The sequence below is a fragment of the Anastrepha ludens genome, chromosome 4 (genome assembly GCF_028408465.1).
Source record: "Anastrepha ludens isolate Willacy chromosome 4, idAnaLude1.1, whole genome shotgun sequence".
Taxonomy (NCBI): domain Eukaryota; kingdom Metazoa; phylum Arthropoda; class Insecta; order Diptera; family Tephritidae; genus Anastrepha; species Anastrepha ludens.
Genome location: NC_071500.1, coordinates 98,784,082 through 98,807,307, shown reverse-complemented (window position 1 = coordinate 98,807,307; position 23,226 = coordinate 98,784,082). Strand labels below are relative to the sequence as shown.

The window sequence follows — 23,226 nt, the reverse complement described above, 5'->3', positions numbered from 1 at the left end:
AGTAACTGGAAAGACGCGTCGAATGCGTGTAAATATGACCAATGCTAGCTGAAAAGTGAGATCGCATCGAGAACACTTGTTGACACTTAAAATCGAATGTAAACAAATGAATAATGCCGAAAGGTAACAATGTCTCACAACTCCCTGTGTCTCACAACTCCCCATTTTCCCCTATTCAATTAATTTATTTTCAGCCAAGTTTGCGCTGTTCCCTGCTCTAAACACGTTTTCGCCTCTCATAATTTTTAAACATATTTTCGATGGTAAATTTTTTTGAGTGCAATTTTTGCATAAATCTCAAGGATACTCAATTCAAATCAATTCAATTCAAATCAATTCAAATGTCGCTGTCTTCCTCTTTGTAATTATAATTAAATGCGGTTTTCGTATATTACGTCACACTTTAAAAACTATTTGCATGAAAAATAAACTCATTATAATAAGAATGTACTATTCTGTAAATAAAATAAGTGCTGTTTTCGTTACACTTTTAAGGGGTTATACGCAGTTATGACTTTCAAAAAAATCGATTTTTTTTATTGCATTTTTGTAATGTACATATATTCAAAAGTACACGCACGAAATTTGAAATAGATCTAAGCAATACTTTCGGAGTTATACCTAAATATGTAGAGATGCCTCGGCACGTTTTAAGGTAGGTATTGCAACTTTAAACGTGTTTTTTTCAAAACGGCATTTTTCAAGTCGGTGTACACGATATCTCGAAAACGGCTTGTTTGATCGGTCAACCGCTTTAACTTAATCTTTAAAGATACATTTTCTAGTAATTAATCGTTCCTTTTGTAAATCTGATACTTATTTTCCATTTTATAATCAATTTACGGCCAAATTTTAACGTAAAAATCGAAATCATTTCTTTTAAAAGCTGCCATTTTGTGAAAATTCACTATTTTGATTAGCCGAACGATTAATTACTAGATAATCTAATATATTAATATAACAAAATTTGTTTGGTTTTTTCATTTCAGATAATCCAATCCTGAGTTACGATGTACACCCCAAATCGTCTTTTTTTAAAGGAGGTTCCAGAAATCGCCTGCCGCGCGCTCTATAATCAACATTTTCATAAATAAAAAATTTTCTTACGTTCTTGAAGGATGCTTTTATAACCGCCAAAATTTTTCAAATTAAAATATTCTGAAGTTTCTTCAGGATAAATCCTTGACAACCCGTCTTTTATTTGCTTCATAACTGCGTATAACCCCTTAAATGAATATAATCCCTTTTCAGTGTCCGCTACTGTAGCTACACTGATGAGTAATATTGCATGATATCATTATTCATTTCTGCAACACTTATCTATTATCTCCTGTTTTTAATTAATAGCATATTTTTATAATTTCATTTTATTGGTACAAATTTCTTTTTCTGAAACAGGTTTGAGGACCTATCCCAACGTATTCAACAAGTTTTGATCAGCAAGAAATACGGTCGGATAACAAAAAATTCAAATTATAGATTTATTGAAAACAGGTGCAAAGCGGTAAAACATTTCATGGCAGTCAAATATTAAAGCAAATATTAAAATAATAAAGCGTGAAAAGCTCCTGAGCACAAAGTGGGTATGCCCAGAAAGATCAGTGATCGCGATGCTCGCCTTCTTGCGAACTTGTTGACCAGTAGTGCAAAGCGTACCCATTTTGGCGCTAAGGCAGCAAAGAAGGAATACCAATGCCTTCCAAAATGATTAATGATGTATGATTACGGACGAATTTTGTTGCAGCGCACGAAATGTGAGTCACTGCTGATTGAGAGTCTTCAAGGCAACCATAGATAGTCTTATAAAACCATTTTCGAGTCATTTTTATTTTTTATGTAACGTCCGAAAGTGTAAAAGACTGGTTAAAATGCCAACATTTGGTTACTTGAAGTGGCCTCTATAATACCGGAAATAAGGCCAATCGATAATTGGTGGCGCCACATTAAATCAATCACTGCTTGCTTAGTATCCAAGATCGCCCGAATGGAGTGAATGAGTAATGGAAGCAAATTAAGAATGTGTGCTGGACTATTAGGCCGATAGTCTCTGCTGCTCTCTTCTCTTAATTGTGTGATATAATCTTAGCATTATATTTCATCTAAATAAATGTTGGGTCAGAATTTTGACCAGTTTTTATTATTAAGTTTATTATTTTTGTACTAAATTAGAGCACGTTCACTAACAAAAACTATGTAAATATATAAATCCGATTTTAAAATTTTATAAAAATATTTTACTAATTCCGCAAACTGTTTATCCCAATTCTGTATAAAAAATATCGTGGATTTGTTGTATGGAGAAAATACGCTACACCGTTAGGGAGAAAAAATATATAACATCAAAGATATCTCTTAGCAACATCAAACTTGCACTGTTTTATACAAAAATTTAATAAGCTATGAAACTGCATACCAAAAAGCGTGGAGCTGTGACGAAAAATTTGTGAATTTTTTCTAATTTTTGTAGAAAAGTACGAAACTTGGATTTATATGACTTTTGTCGAGCAATTAGTTGCACTTTTATAAAAATATAATAAAAAAAAATAAAAAAAAAAATTTATATTGTATATTAAGAAAAGAAAAATAGGTAAAACTGGAATTACAAAACAAAAAAACAAAAATAGGTAGAGCTGGAACTACAAAAAACAAAAAAGAAAAAACTATATATAATTATTTTTATCTTATAGAGAAAGAATTAAAAAAAAAACGCCATTGCTATTTTTGCTCAACTGCAGCTGCCTTGATGTCACAGTGGAGAGAATACAGAAGGTGCGCACAGCTATCCCGCTCTCAGTATATTTGACAGAATCAGATAATTTGTTTTATTTTTATTAAAATAATATAAACAATTGGCGCATACATTTCTGCTATTTCTCCTTTTTGTGGCGTGTGTCTTGATGTTATTCCACAAATGGATGCTCTTCAGTTTTCGGCGAATGGTTTTTTATGTGGATCTTTTGCTTGGCAGAAATACACTCAGCCATTACCTGCCGAGGGGCGACCGCTATTAGAAAAAACTTTATCCATCATTTTGCTGTTTCATGCACGGAGATCCGAACCTATGCACTCCCGAAAGGTGCGTGACACCAACCTATTCGTCTTTTGTTTCATTATTTACATGCAATTCTTTATTGTGGCGCACACACACATTGATTGCCTAAGCAAGGCATTAACCAGTGAATTTATCGTATTACGCCCTTCTCTTTATTCTTTGTACAAAATATTCTCACGGATGTTGTAATCTTGTAAACTATCATTCTTGAGATTATACAAGAAACGAGTAACGGTAATGGTTGCTGAAATGGGGTGGGGCTCCACGATGTTACAGTATTGCTCGTGAGTGTACGCACATATTTACGTGTAATTGAATTGCAAGTAAATTTGCACTTTGATAATCGAACATTTCAAAGGTTTCTTAAGAAAGCTAAAGTTAATTGAAAGGAACTTAGTTGGAGTGATAGCAGATGCACAAATACTTATATGTTTTGCTTTTTTGTTCAATGTGGCTTATATGAAATGTATAAAATACATATCTTATCAATGGAAAATATGTACTTGTATACATTTAGGTATTTTATATATATGGAAACGTATCTATACATGTGTGAAAGCAAACAACAAAATTACAAACTATATTGAAGTATCTTTACCAATACCCATATCGACGTTAATTAAAAACATTCTCCTAAAACACAAGAGTACAACCGAAATTTTTATGCCCAGCGCACATTTTAGGTATGTATATGAAATGTTTACTACTCTTCTTTAGGGGAGAAACCAGTTTAGATTGATACAAAAAATTGACTTTTTTCTTGCAAAAATTGTTGGTATAACTACTCAAGAATATGTGGTAAAAAAGTTAAGGCGAAAATCGCATTATTCCCGATTCTCTGAAGACTTAAGTGATCGCCCGTCGGTTCGGGACAGTAGCGCACGGTAGTTAGAACGGCGTTTTTCTCTCAAATAGTTAACCACCAATCGTTATGAAATGTTTTCGGAGTATTCTTTATTCAATTCTAATTCATATGAACCTAATTCTGGGATTATATTATCCTTAAAATTATTTTTTTCAGCAAAATAGATAAGCCAATATTGTATGAAAAAATGGCATTGTGTTTAAGCACCTCAAAAACATGCAGTTTTCAATATTATTTTATCACAATTAGGTTCATATTCTTAGGAAACATGTTGTTAATGACAAAAAAAATTCTGTTGATTAAAGAGAAAATTTGCAACTTCAGGAATGCCCACCAGCAACGTACTCGGATGGCGATCGTCCATAGACAGCCCGCTCGAACGCCACTATTTCCGATGGAAATGGCTTGAAAATTTTTAAAAGTTTACTTAAAAATATGAATAAAATACGCTCCAAGGTTAAACAATTTCTGATTATTCCTTCATTGTTCGAAAAATTGCCGAAAAACACCAAAACTTCGGCCTCCTAAACCGGTTTCCCCCATTTAACTAGTTGTCACCAAGCAATCCCGATCTTTTTGCAAAACAAGTTAATCATTCTAACGAAATGGAATCCGTGTAGGTATACGAAAAACAAGTCACCAACAATTTGAAGCGCGTATTTTCAAACGCTAGGTATTCACACAGTACTCGCAAGGGTGAAATGTGCTCAGCCTCTTCTTTAAGGTTACATTGGAGGTGCCATACCATAACCTTAACCGATATTTACTGTCATCTACAATATTATTGGTGCCATAACCATAAGCAGCTGATATTTACACACATTGCCATTTACTTGCCTATTTCGTAAGTGCAGAAACTAAAGAAAAAATAACTACACGAGCGGTTAAGAGGAAATTAGTGATTTCTTCATTAATATAATGGCATTATATAGTACAATGCAGCAAATCAACAATCAGCTAGCTATGGTTAAGGCGAAAAAACCGAAATTTAATCGGTCTATACAGGTACGGTTATAACTAGGGCATAATGGCATGTCACCACTAATCGATTACAGTGTTGCTCATAGGTTGATACGATCAGCTGATTTACCTGTATGTGCTTAAGGTTACGGCAACTCTAAATGGACCTTTATCTCTAAAAACAGTTGGATAAGTGATTATGAGACAAATTATCCAATGCCAAAATTAATGATTGCCAAAAAGATCTGCGTAAGATCATTGCTTATGAATTAAGAGGTGCCCGTAGCCGAATGTGCCGGTGTGTGGCTACCATTCGGAAGCGTACAGGTTTGAAGCCCAGCACGAAACCCCAATTGATAGGAAAAGTGTTTTCTAATAGCGGTCACCCCTTGGCAGCCAATGGCAAGCCGCCGAGTGTATTTCTGGCATGAAAAGCTTCTCATAAAAAAACCGTCTGCGTAACGGCGTGACAGACGGTTGTTACGCGGATTAGTGTATAGCTAATTTTTTTTTATTGAATAGTTTTGTTAGGCAATAAATACGGGTATTAGCTGCATTGATAGTTACTAAACTAAACAACATCTTAAATTGCTCCGAAATATCAAAACAATTATTGTAATTTCGAACGTGTTAGTGGACAGTACCATTGCATCCAGAATTTCTTGTCCTTCTTTTTGATTATTTTTAAAGTTTGATTATCTTTTATTCACAGTAGATATTAACTGCCGTTATTCGGCAATGTTGCCTTCAAAATTCCGTAATCCGCTTTAATTATGGGAATTAAGTCAAGGAATTGATCCGGATTAGTTGCACTTAATTCCCGACATAATTCAAATTAAGTTGTTGTTGTTGTTGTTGTTGTAGCAGCATAAACATTCTCCATACTTACATACGGGGAATGCTGCTGGAGTGACAGTCCTTGGCCGGATATAAGTTCGGGTCGTTTCGGTAATGTAGAAAACCGACTGTCGTCGAAACGATTAAGTTGTTAATCCCGATTAACACCACCGTCTGTCTACGCTATCAGACGCCTCTCTCGCAGATTCATTTGCTTCCTTGTTTTTCGATATTTTGCCTGATAATGTTTTTTACTGCCTACTGTGGTTATCTCTAGAATATTCTTGCCAACCCGTTTCCCGCAAGTCCGCCGTTGAAACAAACACGTTTTTCCAACATTTTCTTGCCTTAAATCAAAGCGGGGATCGTATTCAGTACCTACAACTTCTTCTTCTTTCTGAAATGGTGCTTCAACCACCTAAGCGAGTTTACCGGCGAAGTTTTCTATTAAAAACTTCGAGGACCCAGACAAGCAATGGAGCGCGAAAAGATCAGAATAAAGATTCTCATCATTCAAAATCTATGTCTTTTTTTATTTAGTAAAATTGGAAATTAATTTTGGGCCACCTTTTATTTATTTTTTATGACATGCCTCTTCTTTAATTCGTTAATAGCTATTTCATGGAGCCATTACTCATATCTTTAAGGGTAAGTAAAGTAAAATTAGGGTATGTTGTTTTCTTTTAATGAAAGCACAAATAGACTTTTTATCATCTTTTTATCGTCGTTTATAAAAGCAGTCAAATGCACTAAATTATAATTACCTTCTTAAATTGCGTGTACTATAGACTTTGATTGCAAAGTTATAAATGTTTATACAAAGAGCTGTTGAAGTTTAAATTATTTACTTTATCTATTTTTTATTCTTTATATGTATATTTTAATAAAACTCACACATGCATACATACGTACATATACGCCTTCTTTTTTAAAGTATTTGAGAAACTCCCTCCGGCGGCGGAATATGAAAATAGGATCATAAAAGCTACACGAAATGGGGAGAAATTTTCAGTTTTGCAAAACTGAATGAGCTGCACCGAAAGTTGCAACTTATTTAAAAGCATGTTTTAGGATAGGTAGGGATACAGAAAAAGTATTCACCCTGTATCAAAAAAAAAAAATCTCTAACGTTATGAAAAATAATCCGCTAAAACGAATGACGTGCTTAGTTTTTTCAACATTCGTTGGGCACCCTGGTCTGGCCAGAAAAGTCTGACTTTTTCGACTTTTGACGTGAAAAAATTATTTCTATTACGGCTAATGACTTGAGCATCCAGGTAGCTTCCTAAAATCTAATTTTCTATCTATTTATGGGTACAACCTTTTAAAAAGGATCCTCTCGCAGAGGAAAAAAAGGCCAGACCCGGGTGCAAAACAGAAGACTTTAAAAAAGGTGTCCAACGGAGAGTTAATGCATTTATTCCAAAAGTTACCAACACGTTCTAAAGTAACCACTTATATTTGGTGTTTTTTCAAGAATTTTTAAATATTTTTTGCGAGAATTATTCAGGAAGTGGTAATTTTTCCAAAATTAAAATGATTAAAACTGTAGGTTTGAATTTAAAATAGTTTTTAAAATGGCAAACAGGTTTAAAATCAAATTTCATAAGGTGGCGCCATATTGGAAGATTTATAATTTTTGTAAATGCCGTTGTACGTCAATCATATTTGACATTTTTGAACTAAATAACTGCGGTATACAAACAAACAAGCAATGAAGAATATAAAGGTCAAAGTAAAGATTTCCAGCACTGTTTTATTTATTTAGTAAAACAGTTACTCAAAAACAAAATTGGATGATTAATTTTGTGCCACCTTGTATAAGTAGCAAAGTGGCATTTTTTAGTTGTTTTTTTTCAAAATTTGTACATACTCATTAGAAAGATCGATCCTCCTTCCACTAAAACAGAGATATTATTATTTCTATTGCGTATAATGCTCTGTTACGAGATATGTATGTAGATTTATATATAAGATTCTCGATAAAAATTCTCAAATTCAGACAATTTTCGCAAACGAAGTTATACAGTTGCCTCATCTTTGGATACTAGGTCGGGAAGAAGTTTCTAGTGCGCCAACAGACTTGAAAAACCATTTGTTTTCCGGTTTCCATTGAACTTTGTTACTTTGGCCCTTTCGGCCATATCATTTATAGCAATTTTCTTTCATTATTGCGCCCGTGCGTATATAATTTTCATTATTTATCCAGCGAATTAATTTATACAAGCATTTTTCTATGGCATTACCATAAAATTCTCTAGTAGTCAATTCCGAATAATGACTTGATTGCCGCTCTTACTAGATTTATTTCGTAATAGCCCTTGGAAAAAGTGTAATTTAAAAAATGATGTAGCATCCAAGGTACGTTGAGCAAAGATACATTGAAATATCAAATTCGATAAGCAAAAATTGACAGTTTAGAGTAATTTAAACAGACCAAATAAATATAAGTAGAAAAAATCAAATCAGCTGCTCTCCTGGTACCCAATGTGCCTTGGTAGCAACCAACATTCGGTATTGGATCGAGTTTTCAGAAATTTACGCATAATCTTAAACAAATGTGATGCGCAAGACGAGATCACTTGTAATATCAGTCGCAAGTCATAGGTAGTTAACAATTTTAAGAAACGTAGAAAATGACAGAAAAAATCATTAAGAACGTACCACAATTGGCAATTCCTAAATGGAATGCAAAACGTGCATTGATTGACTTTACTTACACTTTTGGCGTTGAAGCACCAAATTTAGCCACTCCGAAACGCTACTACAATGAGTTCCAACGTGGCTGGCGATCCTTGCAGAACGAATTTCCTGAAGGCCGTCCAAAAAGGGTTGTTGTGCCAGAAACAATCGATGCTGTGGGTCAATTGACAATGCAAGATTGTCATGTGGCATATCGCGAGATAGAGGCATCCTGGGGAGATCAGCTTACATTCAATATTGCAAAGATCTAATAATTGCTCAAAAAAGGACGCGTATCGATTGGTGTAGAGAAATGCTGAAAGAAATGCAATCGCGGTGGTTGAAAGCACTCCCATGGTGACAGGTGACGCATTTTAGATCTATGCATATGAGTCGGAAACAAAATAGCAATCGACAATGTCCAAATACGAGCTTAATCCAACAAAAGGTGTTCGTGGAAGAAGCACCTCAAAACCTTTTTTTTTCGAAAAATCTGGTCATGTCGCAACTGTAATTATAGTAACTAGAGAGTGAGACAACCATTTCCATGCCAGAAATTTTTGGAGAATTGAGGAAATTTAACCACCGAAGACAAATCATTCCTACACCTCTCAAGTATCGGCTCAGAAGAGAATTTTTGAGCACTCAACAGATCGAATTAATGGGTCATCAGCCTTACATCCCTAATTGATATCTACTTATTTCTTTTTGTTTCCGAACAACAAAAATAAAATGCGTGGTTTGTTAACGGTTTTAAAAACCTCGTTCTAGAATAATCCACTTCAGAGTGGCAAAAGTGCTTCGAAGGAATCACTTCTTGAGTTAATTTGGGTAGTTTGCACAAGATCCATGCACAAAATTCGCCACAATGTGGACAGAAAGATTTTTAATTTCAACGAACGCTAAAGAATTGACTGTTTTGCGCAAGCGCGGCCGCCCTAACTTCAGTATTTCGAACGACACATGGAAGAGGAACATTCCATAGTGGCGAATATTTGCATTTGAATTTAGGCACTATAGCAAGCACAGTACACCCTGTTTGATGTGATGATTATTTAGACCGACTTAAATCATAATAACTCTAACTAATTGCCAACTGTTGCTCGTTCGTGAACTTCATCGTAAATCGTGAATGACGTTTTAAGATCTCCAGATTATCAAAAAATTACCGTATTTAGATACAAATGTATTGTGTACCTATTTAAGAGCTCTTTATAATTTGCGCAATTTTGTATGGAACGTAGATAGCAAATCAACTTACAGCTGAATAGAACATTATAAACAAAAATCGCAATAGAATGGAAAATTTCACTAAACAAAAACCAAATCTCGTTAAGCAAATCAAGACTTCCGCATAAGCAATGATTTACATAGGCTTGCGATTAAATAATCATTTGTACACACGCATGTACATAAGTGCTCTTGATGCATGCTGCCGCTAGTGCAAATGATCACACGATCCGTGTTGTCAATTCAAGTTCTAAATGCAGCCAGCATCTTTCGAAATATTTATATTATTTTGTAGCGAACGCCGAATTGATGCCTTATCAGTGAATGCAACCTTTGCTCAGCGGGGAAAGTTTTTGGTGGCTGCGGCGGCATTGCCTACAGTGAAGCGTGCCATGCAGTGTACGCATGTAATTCGAAATTTATTGATAAGCAAAGTGAAATTTGTACTATCGGTTAATTAATAATACAAAACAATGTAGTAAGTACAGAATAGCGACCTTACAGTGCTGAAAGGGCGCGTTGAGTAGTGAGGGAATTTTTAAAGAAAGAATTTTTTCGGATTTTTTGGGAGAGGCAAGTATTTCTCTTTATTAAGAGGTGGGTATTTCTCTTTATTATCTATATAATGTAAGGGTATATAGAAAGTACGTTAGAAAGGTTCTTGACCTTCAGTGCGTGATTATGGTTAGATGTTACTTTTTTCGAGAGTACAATAAAAGGTTGATTTATTTATAGTTACCCCTTGTATAATAAGTATTTACTGCACTTTTCATATCTATAATCTATGATCAGCTACTATAGTAACAAAAAATCAAGGCATTTGCCAATGCCGTGCCCAAAACCTTTTTTTCATAGGCATTCCCGCTTTTTATGCACAGAAATTTTGAAAATCCATTTGTCGTGGGCTTATGGTGGCATAAGGACGTTACGCAAAGACATTTTTACGCAAACTTTCACGTGATTTGGCTCACGAATATAGCCAACGAGGAACGATTACTCTTCCGTAGAGGTTTTAACACCAATTCAAACATCGGAATTATTTACCATTATTTCTTCTTCAAGCTAAAATCACTCGCACGGATAATGTACGGTGAGCCTTTGACTTCACATTCGCAAAAAAGCGTGATAACTGCCGATGCTGCAATAATAAAACAAAATGTGGAATATTAGCACATTTCATGTTGTGCTTGCGCCAATTGCAGCTCAGAATCTGTTAATACGAATCGATAACATTTTTCATATTAACAAATGCTAAGCACCTAAGTGCTATTATTTTATTATTTTTTAGGGAATGAATTTTACAGCCCAACCTAGCTGTTAGCATTTTTTCATAATCTTTAAGAAATTCCGTTTCAAAGACCGAAAATAAATTAATAAAAAATCAATAATGTATTGATGCTCTGGAATTCAAATCGAGAATCTGTCAAGGCTGCGATCGGCAGGGGTAATGCACGATTACTTTAATTTTGTATAATGAATGGGGTTGCGATTAAACTTTTACCATTTCTCTGTCTCTCAAATTTCTACTATTAAACCTAATCTTGTATTTTCCTATTTATGTGTCCAGACTATTCCGATATTTGTTTACTTATACATATATAGAAGATAATTTAATTGAAAATTTTGTAACTTCTCCACAGTTGATGAATTATAAGAGACTAAAAAATATTGTATCTGTATAGTCAATTTTTTTTTTGTATTAAATAAATAAAAAAAAAATGAAATTAAAAAAAAAAGTTGAAGTTCTTCGAAACTTGACCCAGGTTTTGGGGTAATACGAATACTAGGCTTTCAATATTTTAGCATTTTTCTTTCTCTCTCTTATTAAACTAAAAACAAAAAATTACAAAAACAAAAAAAACTATATAAAAACAGAAAAACTATAAAGTTTAAAAATCCATAAAAATAATCTCCATAACATTTTTTACTATACAACTTTGGCCGAAGGTATTCTGTTCATCGCGCCAATTTAAGTTGCACAACTTTTTTCTACTCAATATAAACCTTCCCTCTTCCACTCACTTCCAACTTTTACACACTTAGTTGTTATTGTCGTAAAAGCATAAAACATTCCCCATACAAATTTCATGTATTTTGCTGAAATGACAGTCCTTGGACGTGTCGTTATGGTAACATATAACCGACTGGAGAGGGAACAATGACATACTGAGTCCAGCTAGACTACAAAAAAGCATTTATTATTATTTTTTAGTTAATTTTTTTATATTTAATTAAATTTTTTATTTACTTTATTTATTATTATTAATTATTATTATTATTTTTTTTAATATTATTTTTTTTATCACTATTTTTTATTATTTTGTTTTTTAATATTTTTTTTTAATTTGATTTTATTTAATACTTTTATTTTATTTAACTTTTTAATTTTATTTTATTCTTTTGTATTTTTTTATTTAATTATTTTTATTTAGCTTCTTCTTATTTTTATTTAATTACATTTTATTTTTAATTAATTATTTTTTTTTTTTATTAAATTATTTTTTATTTTTATTTTATTATTTTTATTTTTATTTGACTATTTTTTTATACTCTATCTATTTTATTCCATAACTGCGGTTGGACTGTGTAATTATAATCTCAATTTTTTTGCGAAAGTTACGTTGAGTATTTGAAATGCCCTTCACGTCCAATGGCACTTTGCCATTGAATAACTTTGATGCAAAAAACTTACACATAAATTCATCAGCATCGGGCACCCGCTGTTGCGACAAACCGCTACTGCTCTCAGCATTTTGAGCTGTGATGCGATCCAAAGCGTCTGCCCAATATTGAGTTCTATTATCAGCTGTTGCTACTGAGTCATTGTTGCTATCCAAACAATTTTTGCTATCAACTCTCTCAGTGGCATTATCTTCCTCGCAATGGTTATTGGTGACGTCGAAGTCAGAAGAGTCGGATAGCTGCTGCTTTTGTTGTTGCCTTGCTGCTGAAAATTTCCATGAAGCACGCCAAGAGTTCCGTTTTGTTAGTATGGCAGGCGGTTTGACACTTGTGGGCGAGGGTGATTTCTTATCCAGAAGGTTACTGCTGCTGCCGCTGCTGGTAAGTTTGGGAGCAGTGTTGTAGTTGTGCAGCTTAAAAATTTTCAAATTTATGGAATATTTCGAGTCTCTTGCGGGCACTTTCATTTTTGTTTTTAAGTTTTTCACACTTTAAATTAAAAATTTCCACTAAAATTTACTAAATATTTACTTAAAATATAATAGCTCAGTTGTTTTTTCTATAGAAAAGCGTTGGGCAGAAAATATCACAGTCAAAATGTTTAAGACTTATTTTTATGGGTGATAATTTTTAATTTTTATTTTTATGGGTTAGTTTTTGCTCGGAGTATTTTTGGGTGACTCCTCTCGAAAGAGTTGTTTGGTTTTTTCTATTAAAAAATTAATATTTTTGAGTTAATTAATTTTAAATTCGCTTATTATTTATCAAACTTTTTTGAAAGGATATTTTTTGGTTTTGGTTCCTATTAAAAACTGCATTCATTATTTTCGATCGACTTCTTAACGTAAAAGTTCACAAAATAATTTTAAATGAATTTTACATAAATTTTCTCCAATTTTGCGTTTCTCGCGTTTTAAAACCCATTTATACTCATTTGTATGGCCTTCTTGTAAACAAGCATAGTAAATTTGTTTTCTTTTTCCAAATCCTTTCCCTCAAAATCACACCATTTGAAACGCGTTTGATCATACAAATCGTTAACGGGCGAAGCGCTAAGACGATGACTGACTGTACGCGAGCGCGCGTGGTGAACATTTGAATGCGCAACGATCTTGGCATGACTGGGTAAGCCGGGCATGCTAGAAGTAGATACATAAACAATATATGTGCATGCATAATACGTATATGGAAATATATAAAGTTAGGTATGTATGTGCAAGTATACTTTTAGGTATTCAAATATTCAGGCTTGAAATACATGCATATGTATAAGTAAGCAGTAAAGTCGAGAGATTAGCCAAAAGACGTTGAAAGAGAGCATCTACCAAAAGTCAGACGATCACTTAAGTATGTGCATATGTATGTGCTGAAATGAATAAATGCTCTCTGCATTCACTGCTCACCGATTCGTTCTCTCTTAATAATTGTGTTTTACTTTATAACATTTATTTATGCTTATTTGCAAGATCATACATATTCATGTATGCATGTTTACTTTTCTACTTGCTCACCTTTGAGGTGATCAAGTTTTGGCAAAGTTGTGGTATAAACAACGAAGATGATGGAGTTAATGACACAATTGTGTGCTAGTTTGGTAAAGCATAAGAAATCATTTTGATATTTCCGAGATTTGCATGAGTGAAGCAAAGACGTAGAGAGGATTTACATTGCATGCGTAAAAGAAAGCGAATATAAAAAGTAGAAACGCAACTATCAAGAAAATAACACAGTGAGCAAACGAAAATACGCTTGCATAGTTCTGGAGGAACTCAGATTGAAGTTCGTTAGCAATGTCCAGCGTAAACTTGATATATGGAGGAATCAGCTCTGTGGAATGTCGTTGGAAGTGACGCTATTTAAGATATACATATATGGCAAAAACAAAAAAAATTATAAATGCTATCCCCTAAATTTGCAGTCTGACCCAAACAAATAAGATCAATTTCTTATTTTTATTTCATTTTTTTTTTATATTTCAATATTAATTTGAAGATTACTTTTGAGAAATCGCTTGGGGAAAATGCACTTTTTTATTTAATATTATTATTTATTTTTATTTTTTATTTTATTTTTTATTTATTTGTTTTTTTTTAATTTATTTCATTTATTTTATTTTTTTACATTTATTTATTTTTGTTTGTTTGTTTAATATTTTAATATTAATTTGAAGATTACCTTTGCAACCGCTTGGAGAAAATGCACTTTTCCGTAAATTTGATATACAATTTTTACAGATCGACACTGTTTAATTTCTTTATTTACTTCCTTCGTTTTCCCCAAGCCATTCTCACTAAACTCAAAAAAGTCATATTATTTTAGTTTTTATGCCAAAATGAGCTGCTTTATTGTTAATATACGAGGAAGAGTTCGCCGTATTTCCCCTCTATAAGATACAGAGCATTTGCTTTGCGATGTATACGGGAAAAGAAGGCGACGGAAGAAACCCTTTTAGAAAGCTTCGAAATTTATCAAATGGTATACTGTAGTGCAGTTCATAAAGTCGTAGGATTGCAGTGTCTGCTTTGAATGGCAAAACTGTCGCATTTGGCGTACTGAAAATCCACAAGGCATTCAAGAAAAAACTATATATGCCCGAGCAACGAATGATGTTTGGAAAATGATGAAAAAATTGGGTCGAGAATGAGTTCCACAAAATGAAAAGAATGAGAAAAGAAATTTTCAATCATTTCCATATTTCCAATGAGAGTTGGCTAAGCTATACAAGTTTTGCTTAAACCTATCTTCCAAAAATCGTGTAAACAAATCGCATACAAAATCTGTTGACACAGTTTGTAAAGATTTTCACGCAGATCTTTAAAGCTTTAACTGAGGGCTGAAGATATTTTTTGGAAAAAAAATTTAATTTTTATATAAAAGTTAAAATAAGCCCAGACAGATAATTCATTTGATATGCATAGATGAATGTATCTTGACGTTGGCGAAGGAAGATGGTTTTTATGTGTAGCTTTTTCATCGGAGAAATATACTCGGAGCTTTGCCATTACCTGCCGAGGGGCGACCACTATTACAATAGAAAAAACTTCTTGTCATTTGGTGTTTCATGCACGAGGTTTAGAACCTGGACACTACCTAATGTTAGTCGCGCACCAACGGCTACAGTGACCGCCTAACATTGGCATTGTTGCATTTTTGGAAAAATTAAAGAAAAGATACAGCTAAGGGCTCCTCCATCATTCTTCATGCTATTTTTCTGCTCTAATTTCTCATAGCTTTTACTTTTTTATTATTCTATGAGAGCAAATAAACCCAATAAGTAAACTGTTTAACATATTTTTATTCAGCTGCGATAAATACCTCGTTTCTAATAAGGTAAATACATTTCCGAACACCGTTCGTTTGTGCGTTGTTCCTCAATGAAACTCATATTTTTCAAGTTAATCCAATTTAATTTTTCCAGCAGGTATAGCTTGAGAATAAGCACTTTCATATTTATTTATTTGAACTCTTTTAATGGGCTGTCTAAAATTTAAGGTGCATGAGTACTGACATTTGTAGTATGGTACAAAGAGAAAGGTCTTCCTATTTCTATTACTACAGGTACGAGAACTAGAAAAAGTCACAGGGGGCCAGATCTGGGGAATACGGTGGCTGTGGCATCATTAGTGTGTTGTTTTCGGCCAAAAAGTCGAGCACAAGCAACGATGTGTGAGCAGGTGAGCAGGGGCGTTATCGTGATGTAAGAACCAATTTTTGTTCTTCCACAAATCCGGGTGTTTCTGGCAGATTGCTTCACGCAAATTGCACATAACTTGCAGGTAATATTTCTTATTGACCGTTTTACCCTGTGGCAGGAACTCATAATGCACAACGCCCCAGCAATCGAAGAAAACGGCAACCAAAACTGTTGCATTCGACCGAACTTGGCGCATTTTTTCGATCTTGGTCACTTCATCAATTTTTTCGTCTGTTGTTGAAGTGCTCGGGTGTCCGCCACGCTTTTCGTCGTTCACACCTTCTCGGCCTTCTGAAAACATTTTGTACCACCGACACAGTCAACATTCGGAATGCATCCGCGTTTCGTTAATTTCGTTTTTCACACAAAATTTGATACAGGTTCTTTGATCCATCTTTTTAAATAGGTAAAATTCGAAGACGAGTCGAAACACGTGCAAGCAAAGCAGCTGTCAACAATGAACTGAATATTCAAAATGGCCGAACTCGTCGGTATGAGTGACACACATATTGCCACAAAAAAATCGAAATTCGAATATATGTAACCTGCGAAAATTCAAAATTCGCGATACTTTTTGAACACACCTCGTATATTTAGTCTGAGTATTAATTCTAATATCATTTTCAGCATTCGAATGGGACAACTCGATAGCTCGTCTCTAAGATTAAGGATTATCTTGTTATGTTATATTGCGATAGATGCTTTGAATGGCATTGAAATTTTACGAATTCAAAAATTAATTAGCAAATTGAACATCAATCGATAGAAATAATAAATAAATAAAATCGAGATGAATAACTTCTTCAATTTCAAAACTGACATCGGATTCTTTGAATACTTTTTTTAGAGGTTAGTATTCCTTAAAAAATTACATAAGAGCTTAAAATAATTTCAACCAAACTTAATAAGTCTATATGTACACATGTTATGCTATACAAATATAAATGATGCTTAAATTTTTGGCTTTCATGCAAGCAATACACCAAGTACACGTGCAGCTCAGCAAAAAACCAAGTTGCATTAATTTGTCCAACTTGTCATTGAGCTTATCAACAGGATGTGCATATACATACATACATATATACTATTCAGATGTAGGTGCAGAATCTAAGCTTATACGACCACTTGGTTGGCCGGCAACAACTTTGAGATCTTTATAACCTTTCACAAATTAAAATAAAGAAATAATAATTTTTAAATTTAAAATTTATTAACCTCTTTGGTCAGGCTTGATTAAAATTACTAGCCAGTAATAAGACTTAAAAGTGTTCACATAAGACTAAAAATATTCTGCACAAATATTTTATTGAAGTTTGATTAACAAATCAAGGCCATATTTATTTGCTACTTTATAGTACTCGTATATAACGGCCGCAGTAGCCTTATGGTTTGTGAAAGGCTACCATTCGTTAAGGATCGGGTTCGAAACCCAATGGGAGCATGAAACACCAAGTGAAGGAAAAGTTATTTTTAGTAAAGGCGGTCGCCCCTTCACGGGCATGAAACCACTGCAGCTCGGAGACAGCATAAAACTTTCAATTTATTGAACAAGATCAAGACGCAAACTACAAATTGGAGAAGGAGCTCTGCCAAACACCGAATAAAAGATATATGTATGTATCCTTAAGCGGCCGCCGTAGTCGATTGGGTTTGTGCGTGATTACCATTCAGAATTCACAGAGAGGTCGTTGGTTCGAATCTCGGTGAAAGCAAAATTAATAAAAACATTTTTCTAATAGCGGTCGCCCCTCGGCAGGCAATGGCAAACCTCCGAGTGTATTTCTGCCATGAAAAAGCTCCTCATAAAAATATCTGCCGTTCGGAGTCGGCTTGAAACTGTAGGTCCCTCCATTTGTGGAACAACGCACACCACAAATAGGAAGAGGAACTCGGCCAAACACCCAAAAAGGATGTACGCGCCAATTATTTATATTTATTTTTTACGTATCCTTAAGACCCATATGTAAGTACAGTTTGTTTCACGACAATCTGTTCTACGTAACCGGCGCGACCCGTAACTATGAAACGAAAGATGATCATTTCAGCAGAATTCTCCGAAAATTATGAGCGACTTTTTTCATACAGAAGAAAAGACCCAGCACCAACAGCAAAAAAATTGTAAAAAATTCAATGCAAATTTCGAGCCGTTTCAAACATACACTTTACTTTTATTATCAAAATTTAATGGGCAACAAACAGTATAATAGAAATTTGTTCAAAAATTCTGGTTACAAAATTTTTAACTTATGAAAATCTGTAGCATTTTCTCATATTGACCCAAGGTTTGAAAACTATATAACAAACAAATGCAACTCATTAAAAAAGTCATAACAAAAAAATTAATGAACTTTTCTTCAAAAACTGCGTAAGTCCTATAGTTATTTGACAAGCAAATATTATCGTTCAACACTTTTTACAACGATATATAAAAGAAAGTGAACAAAATACAAAAATATTTGTTATGTTTTTAGACAACAAGTGAGAGAGCAATTTGGTGTAGTTGGTTTAAAAACGGAGAGTAACAGTAGAGCGTTAGTGGCTCATATAAGGTTGTCAAAAAAGTCTTGCGGTATTTTTATTGAATTTTCAATTGTTCATAAAATTGGTTACAATAATGCGATTTAAGTCAAATATGCGCCGTTTTGTTCGATGACGAGTTCCCAACGAGATGCCAACTTCATAATGCCCCTCTTATAGAAGCGCGCTTCCCTATTGTCAAAAAATTCGGAGACTCTCTTGTGGACAACTTCCGACTACCAAGCTCGTTCGCCATGGACAGAAATAGGTGGTAATCACTTAGTGCGAGATCCGGACTATACGGTGGATGCAAAAGAACCTCCCATCCGAGCTCCCGGAGCTTCTGGCGCATCACCAAAGATGTGTGTGGCCTGGCGTTGTCCTGATGGAAGACAATTCGGCCTCTGTTGATCAAAGATGGCCTCTTCTGCATGAGTGCTGCATTCAAGTGGTCCAGTTGTTGGCAGTACAGGTCCGAATTGAGCGTTTGGCCATAGGGGAGCAGCTCATAGTGGATGATTCCCTGCCAATCCCACCAAACACACAGAAGAACCTTCCTGGCCGTCAATCCAGGCTTGGCCACCGTCTGGGCAGCTTCACCGCTTTTCGACCACGACCGTTTGCGCTTCACGTTGTCGTAAGTGACCCACTTTTCATCGCCACTCACCATCCGCTTCAAAAACGGGTCGATTTTGTTGCGATTCAGAAGCGATTCGCATGCATCCATACGGGCAAAAATGTTTTTTTGCGTCAAGTCGTGTGGCACCCATACATCGAGCTTCTTTTTGAATCCAAGCTTCTTCAAATGGTTTATAACGGTTTGATGACTCATGCCCAGCTCTTGGCCGATGCTACGGCTGCTACTATGCCAGTCTCTTTCGATCAATTCAGCGATTTTATCGCAATTTTCGACGACAGACCTTCCGGACCGTGGCGCATATTCGATCACCTCTGCACCAGAACGAAAACGTTGAAACCATCGTTGTGCGGTGGAAATAGAAACTGTATCGCGTCCATAAACTGCACAAATTTTATTGGCAGCATGAGATGCATTTTTGCTTTTATCGTAGTAGTACTGTAAAATATGCCGTATTCTCTCTTTATTTTGCTCCATGTTTGCGACGCTATAACTCACGAACGACTAAAAGCAAACAACAATTAATCAAACACGTGTTTGCACATGAAAATGAAAACGTAGGAGGGCGAATGCAGAAAGCTTTAAATTGGGAAGATTGAAAAATAAAAATTAAAGAAAACTTAAATTTACACATCGACGTAGAAGCTGGGATGAACAAAAAAACAAACAAAAAATAAAGAAGAAAAAAAAATTAAAAAACAAAAAAAAAATTAATAACAAAGAAACAAATTAAAAAAAAAAAAAACAAATTAAAAATAAAAGTTAAAAAAACAAAATCATAAAAATTATCTGCTTAGGTTTGCCGTAGGCTCTTTCAATTTGGGTTTACATATATTTTTTGCTGGTGATATTTGAAAAGAATTCGAAGTGTTTAGTAGTGAAAATGTCGCACTAAATACACTAGTCTACAAGGAAAAGTATCCGAAATAATTTAAACTAATATCTGCTTCTCTGTCCATGCAAAATTCGGATTGATAACTAAAATTAATTTATTAGTTTGAGTTTTTACGATAATCGTATCTTTCGTGTTTAATGGAACTAGGCCGACAAAATTTAACCAACATTCAGACCCAGAAACCAGACTAAATATTTCCGAAGGTTTATGATGCGCTGAATCCAAATCTGGCCTCAGAATTGCTCTATCAGCTCTGGTTTTCGAGATATCCTAACCTAAAAGTGCAAAAAACACCATTTTTGCCCATATTTGAGGTTATGTAGCCTTGCAGATGTTTTCTTTCACCAAAATTAAAGGATGGCATCTTTAAATACAATCCTTCTTTTTTCAAATGGCGTTTTGTTTGCTCAAATATCATTTTTTTTTCGCAGAGATATCGCATTTTGAAATTTTCATGTTTCGAAATTTTCCTACACCTGAAAATCGATTAAGATAACATAGACATGATATAGTCGCTTACTAATTTTCTTGGGTTTGAGGGCCTGAAATATATGGATTAATAGTATGTAAATTTGGAGTTTGTGGGAAAGCCTGCTTGCGGTTATGTGGGTTAGCCTGCTCGCGGTATGATAGGGGTGGTTTCTAGGGGTTAGGGCTGTGTGTGACTCGGTACCCAAAGGTTAGATAGTGTAGGGATGTGGTGAGTCAGCACACTTATGGTGTGAGACAAAATTTTAAGAAAAATAAGACTCAATTCAAGAAAATTAGTAATCGACTATATCATGTCTATGTTATCTTAATCGATTTTCAGGTGTAGGAAAATTTCGAAACATGAAAATTTCAAAATGCGATATCTCTGCGGAAAAAAATGATATTTGAGCAAACAAAACGCCATTTGAAAAAAGAAGGATTGTATTTAAAGATGCCATCCTTTAATTTTGGTGAAAGAAAACATCTGCAAGGCTACATAACCTCAAATATGGGCAAAAATGGGGTGTTTTGCACTTTTAGGTTAGGATATCTCGAAAACCAGAGCTGATAGAGCAATTCTGAGGCCAGATTTGGATTCAGCGCATCATAAACCTTCGGAAATATATAGTCTGGTTTCTGGGTCTGAATGTTGGTTAAATTTTGTCGGCCTGTGATATTAATCCAATATATAAATAGTCTTTATTTTTGCTCTCTTCCATTACATCGTTTTATCCAATGGGAAACGTAAAATTGCTTGTGTTATGAACAATATCGTACATATGTATGTATGCATGCATGTACATATGTATAAGTAGGACCATAACTCTCTAGCATGAAATTTGTTTACCATCACATAAAATGAGATCAATTGTAAATGTTACTACTCTCCAAGCGTGCCATGATGACTTGACGATCTGTAGCGGCTGTGTCGCTGATTAGCTTTGCCTTTGCGAAAGACAATGAGTAGTAGAAAAAAATGTTTAACTCGGATTTCCGAAAGAGTTCTAGATAATCGGAATTTAACAGTCATCATGCGCCCAGTCAATAATTTTCAAATATACGCAACATAAATGTGTCCCATAAAATGCTGAGCTATTGTTTATATGCAATAAATCTGTCTGAGGAAATTCCATTGATATGTTAGCTTAAGCAAGAACGAAAATACTAAACGATTGGTAAACAAGTGCCTTCCAGAGTAGCCATTTGTAATAAAAAGTAAATCATCCACTTTTGTTTTTGAATAATTTTTGTACTAAATAAAAAAAATTGTAACGAGTGTCCTTTTAAGTTTTAAGTTATAAGCGACACCTAGTTCTAATATAATATTATTGTAATGAGCGCCTTGCTCTAGATTTAATAGCGACACCTAGTTTTAATACCTTATGTGAATTTATTTCGATACAACTCTGAACCCTTATTTTGACCTGTACGCGCTCCATTGCTTGTCTGTTTTTGTACTGAGTACATACTACCATTTGCAGAAATTAAAGAAACATCTTTCGATAGGGAGATAAATTTTGCGCCACTTTGTATATCTATTACATATTTATTTAATATAGAGATCTTCACGTATGAGTAATTACGCGATTACCGATAAGTTCATACGTATAACTATTTTAACGAAATTATTTTAAAAATTACCTGTATCTTTCGCCGATTATTGCTTTTAAATATGTATAAGTTATTACTACTGCTAAGACTCTTAAATGTTTTGTTTACTTTACTAACTCGTCTCAAGTACCGTCATTGTGTGTTGTAGCGTGACAAAATCATACGATAATGCAGTACATTCATAATTTGTTGACAGATACACATGCACACGATGTCCATACATATGAGTAGACGTTTACACTTACCCTGCAGGAAAAACTTGAGACACATTTTTGATGGCCGAATATAACTTCGCCAATTGTGAACCACTTCGTTACTGGCGTCGGAGGTAGTAGCACCCAAGGATGATAGATTACAAGGTTTGGCCTTCAGCTTTGGTGAAAAAAAAATTGTTATAGCAGAATTCTGCCCTCTCATTTCACACGGTTTCTCACACTCAACCAATCAGTCGTTGTTCAGAGGGCAACAAAGCAACATAAGTGAAGACTGTGTCGATTTTTTCGTAGATCACCAACACAATCTCAGCTTTTTCATAAACAAACCGAGAGACCCGGTTAACGGTCTGATATTGGCAACTCCTTTTGATTTTTTTTCACTAAGGTTTCCAGCAGCAATTCAGACAAAGAGATAAACTTGATTCATTTTCAATAAACGCACTATTTTGGGCTAGATACCATTGATTTTGAAAATAAGTTTGCAATATTTTCCATCGTTGCCCAATTGTAAAGCGATAACTTTCTGTCAAAATTTCCAGTGGGAAAGAACTGCCACTGTAGAAATACATATAATAATATAAAACATGATTGAAAAAAAAAAACACTATATGGATCACCCTGTGGTTAAAAACAATAGAGTTCGTTTACGTTATAAAAAAATGTTTGAGTAATATATGCGTTATGTGTTTTTCATATACTTGTATGTCTGTAAAAATAAGCAATATATTGCATTATAACAGCATTACAACATACACAAACATACCAGATACCAGTATATAAATGTATGTATGTGTAATGAAACTGAATGGATAACACGTGCTAGAAGTCGGCTAATTTAATTATCAAACGAGTTGAGCTATAGTAAAAAAAAAACGATC

At 34.3% G+C, this 23,226-nt stretch overlaps 1 protein-coding gene across 4 annotated transcripts in view; it reads right to left on the bottom strand.

The window, feature by feature from the left end:
* Positions 1-23,226, bottom strand: part of LOC128860324 (pantothenate kinase 3) — a 50,301-nt gene that overhangs the window by 17,502 nt on the left and 9,573 nt on the right. For 2 of the 4 annotated variants that reach the window (XR_008454239.1, XM_054097778.1), the window contains exon 1: positions 12,319-12,790. The exons of the other annotated variants lie outside the window; for them this stretch is intronic. Coding sequence is in view for 1 of the 2 variants with exons in the window: in XM_054097778.1 (XP_053953753.1) it covers positions 12,319-12,775 (457 nt within the window). In the remaining variant the exon portion in view is untranslated. Of the gene's footprint in view, positions 1-12,318; positions 12,791-23,226 lie in introns of those variants that run through there. 4 annotated transcript variants of the gene reach the window in all.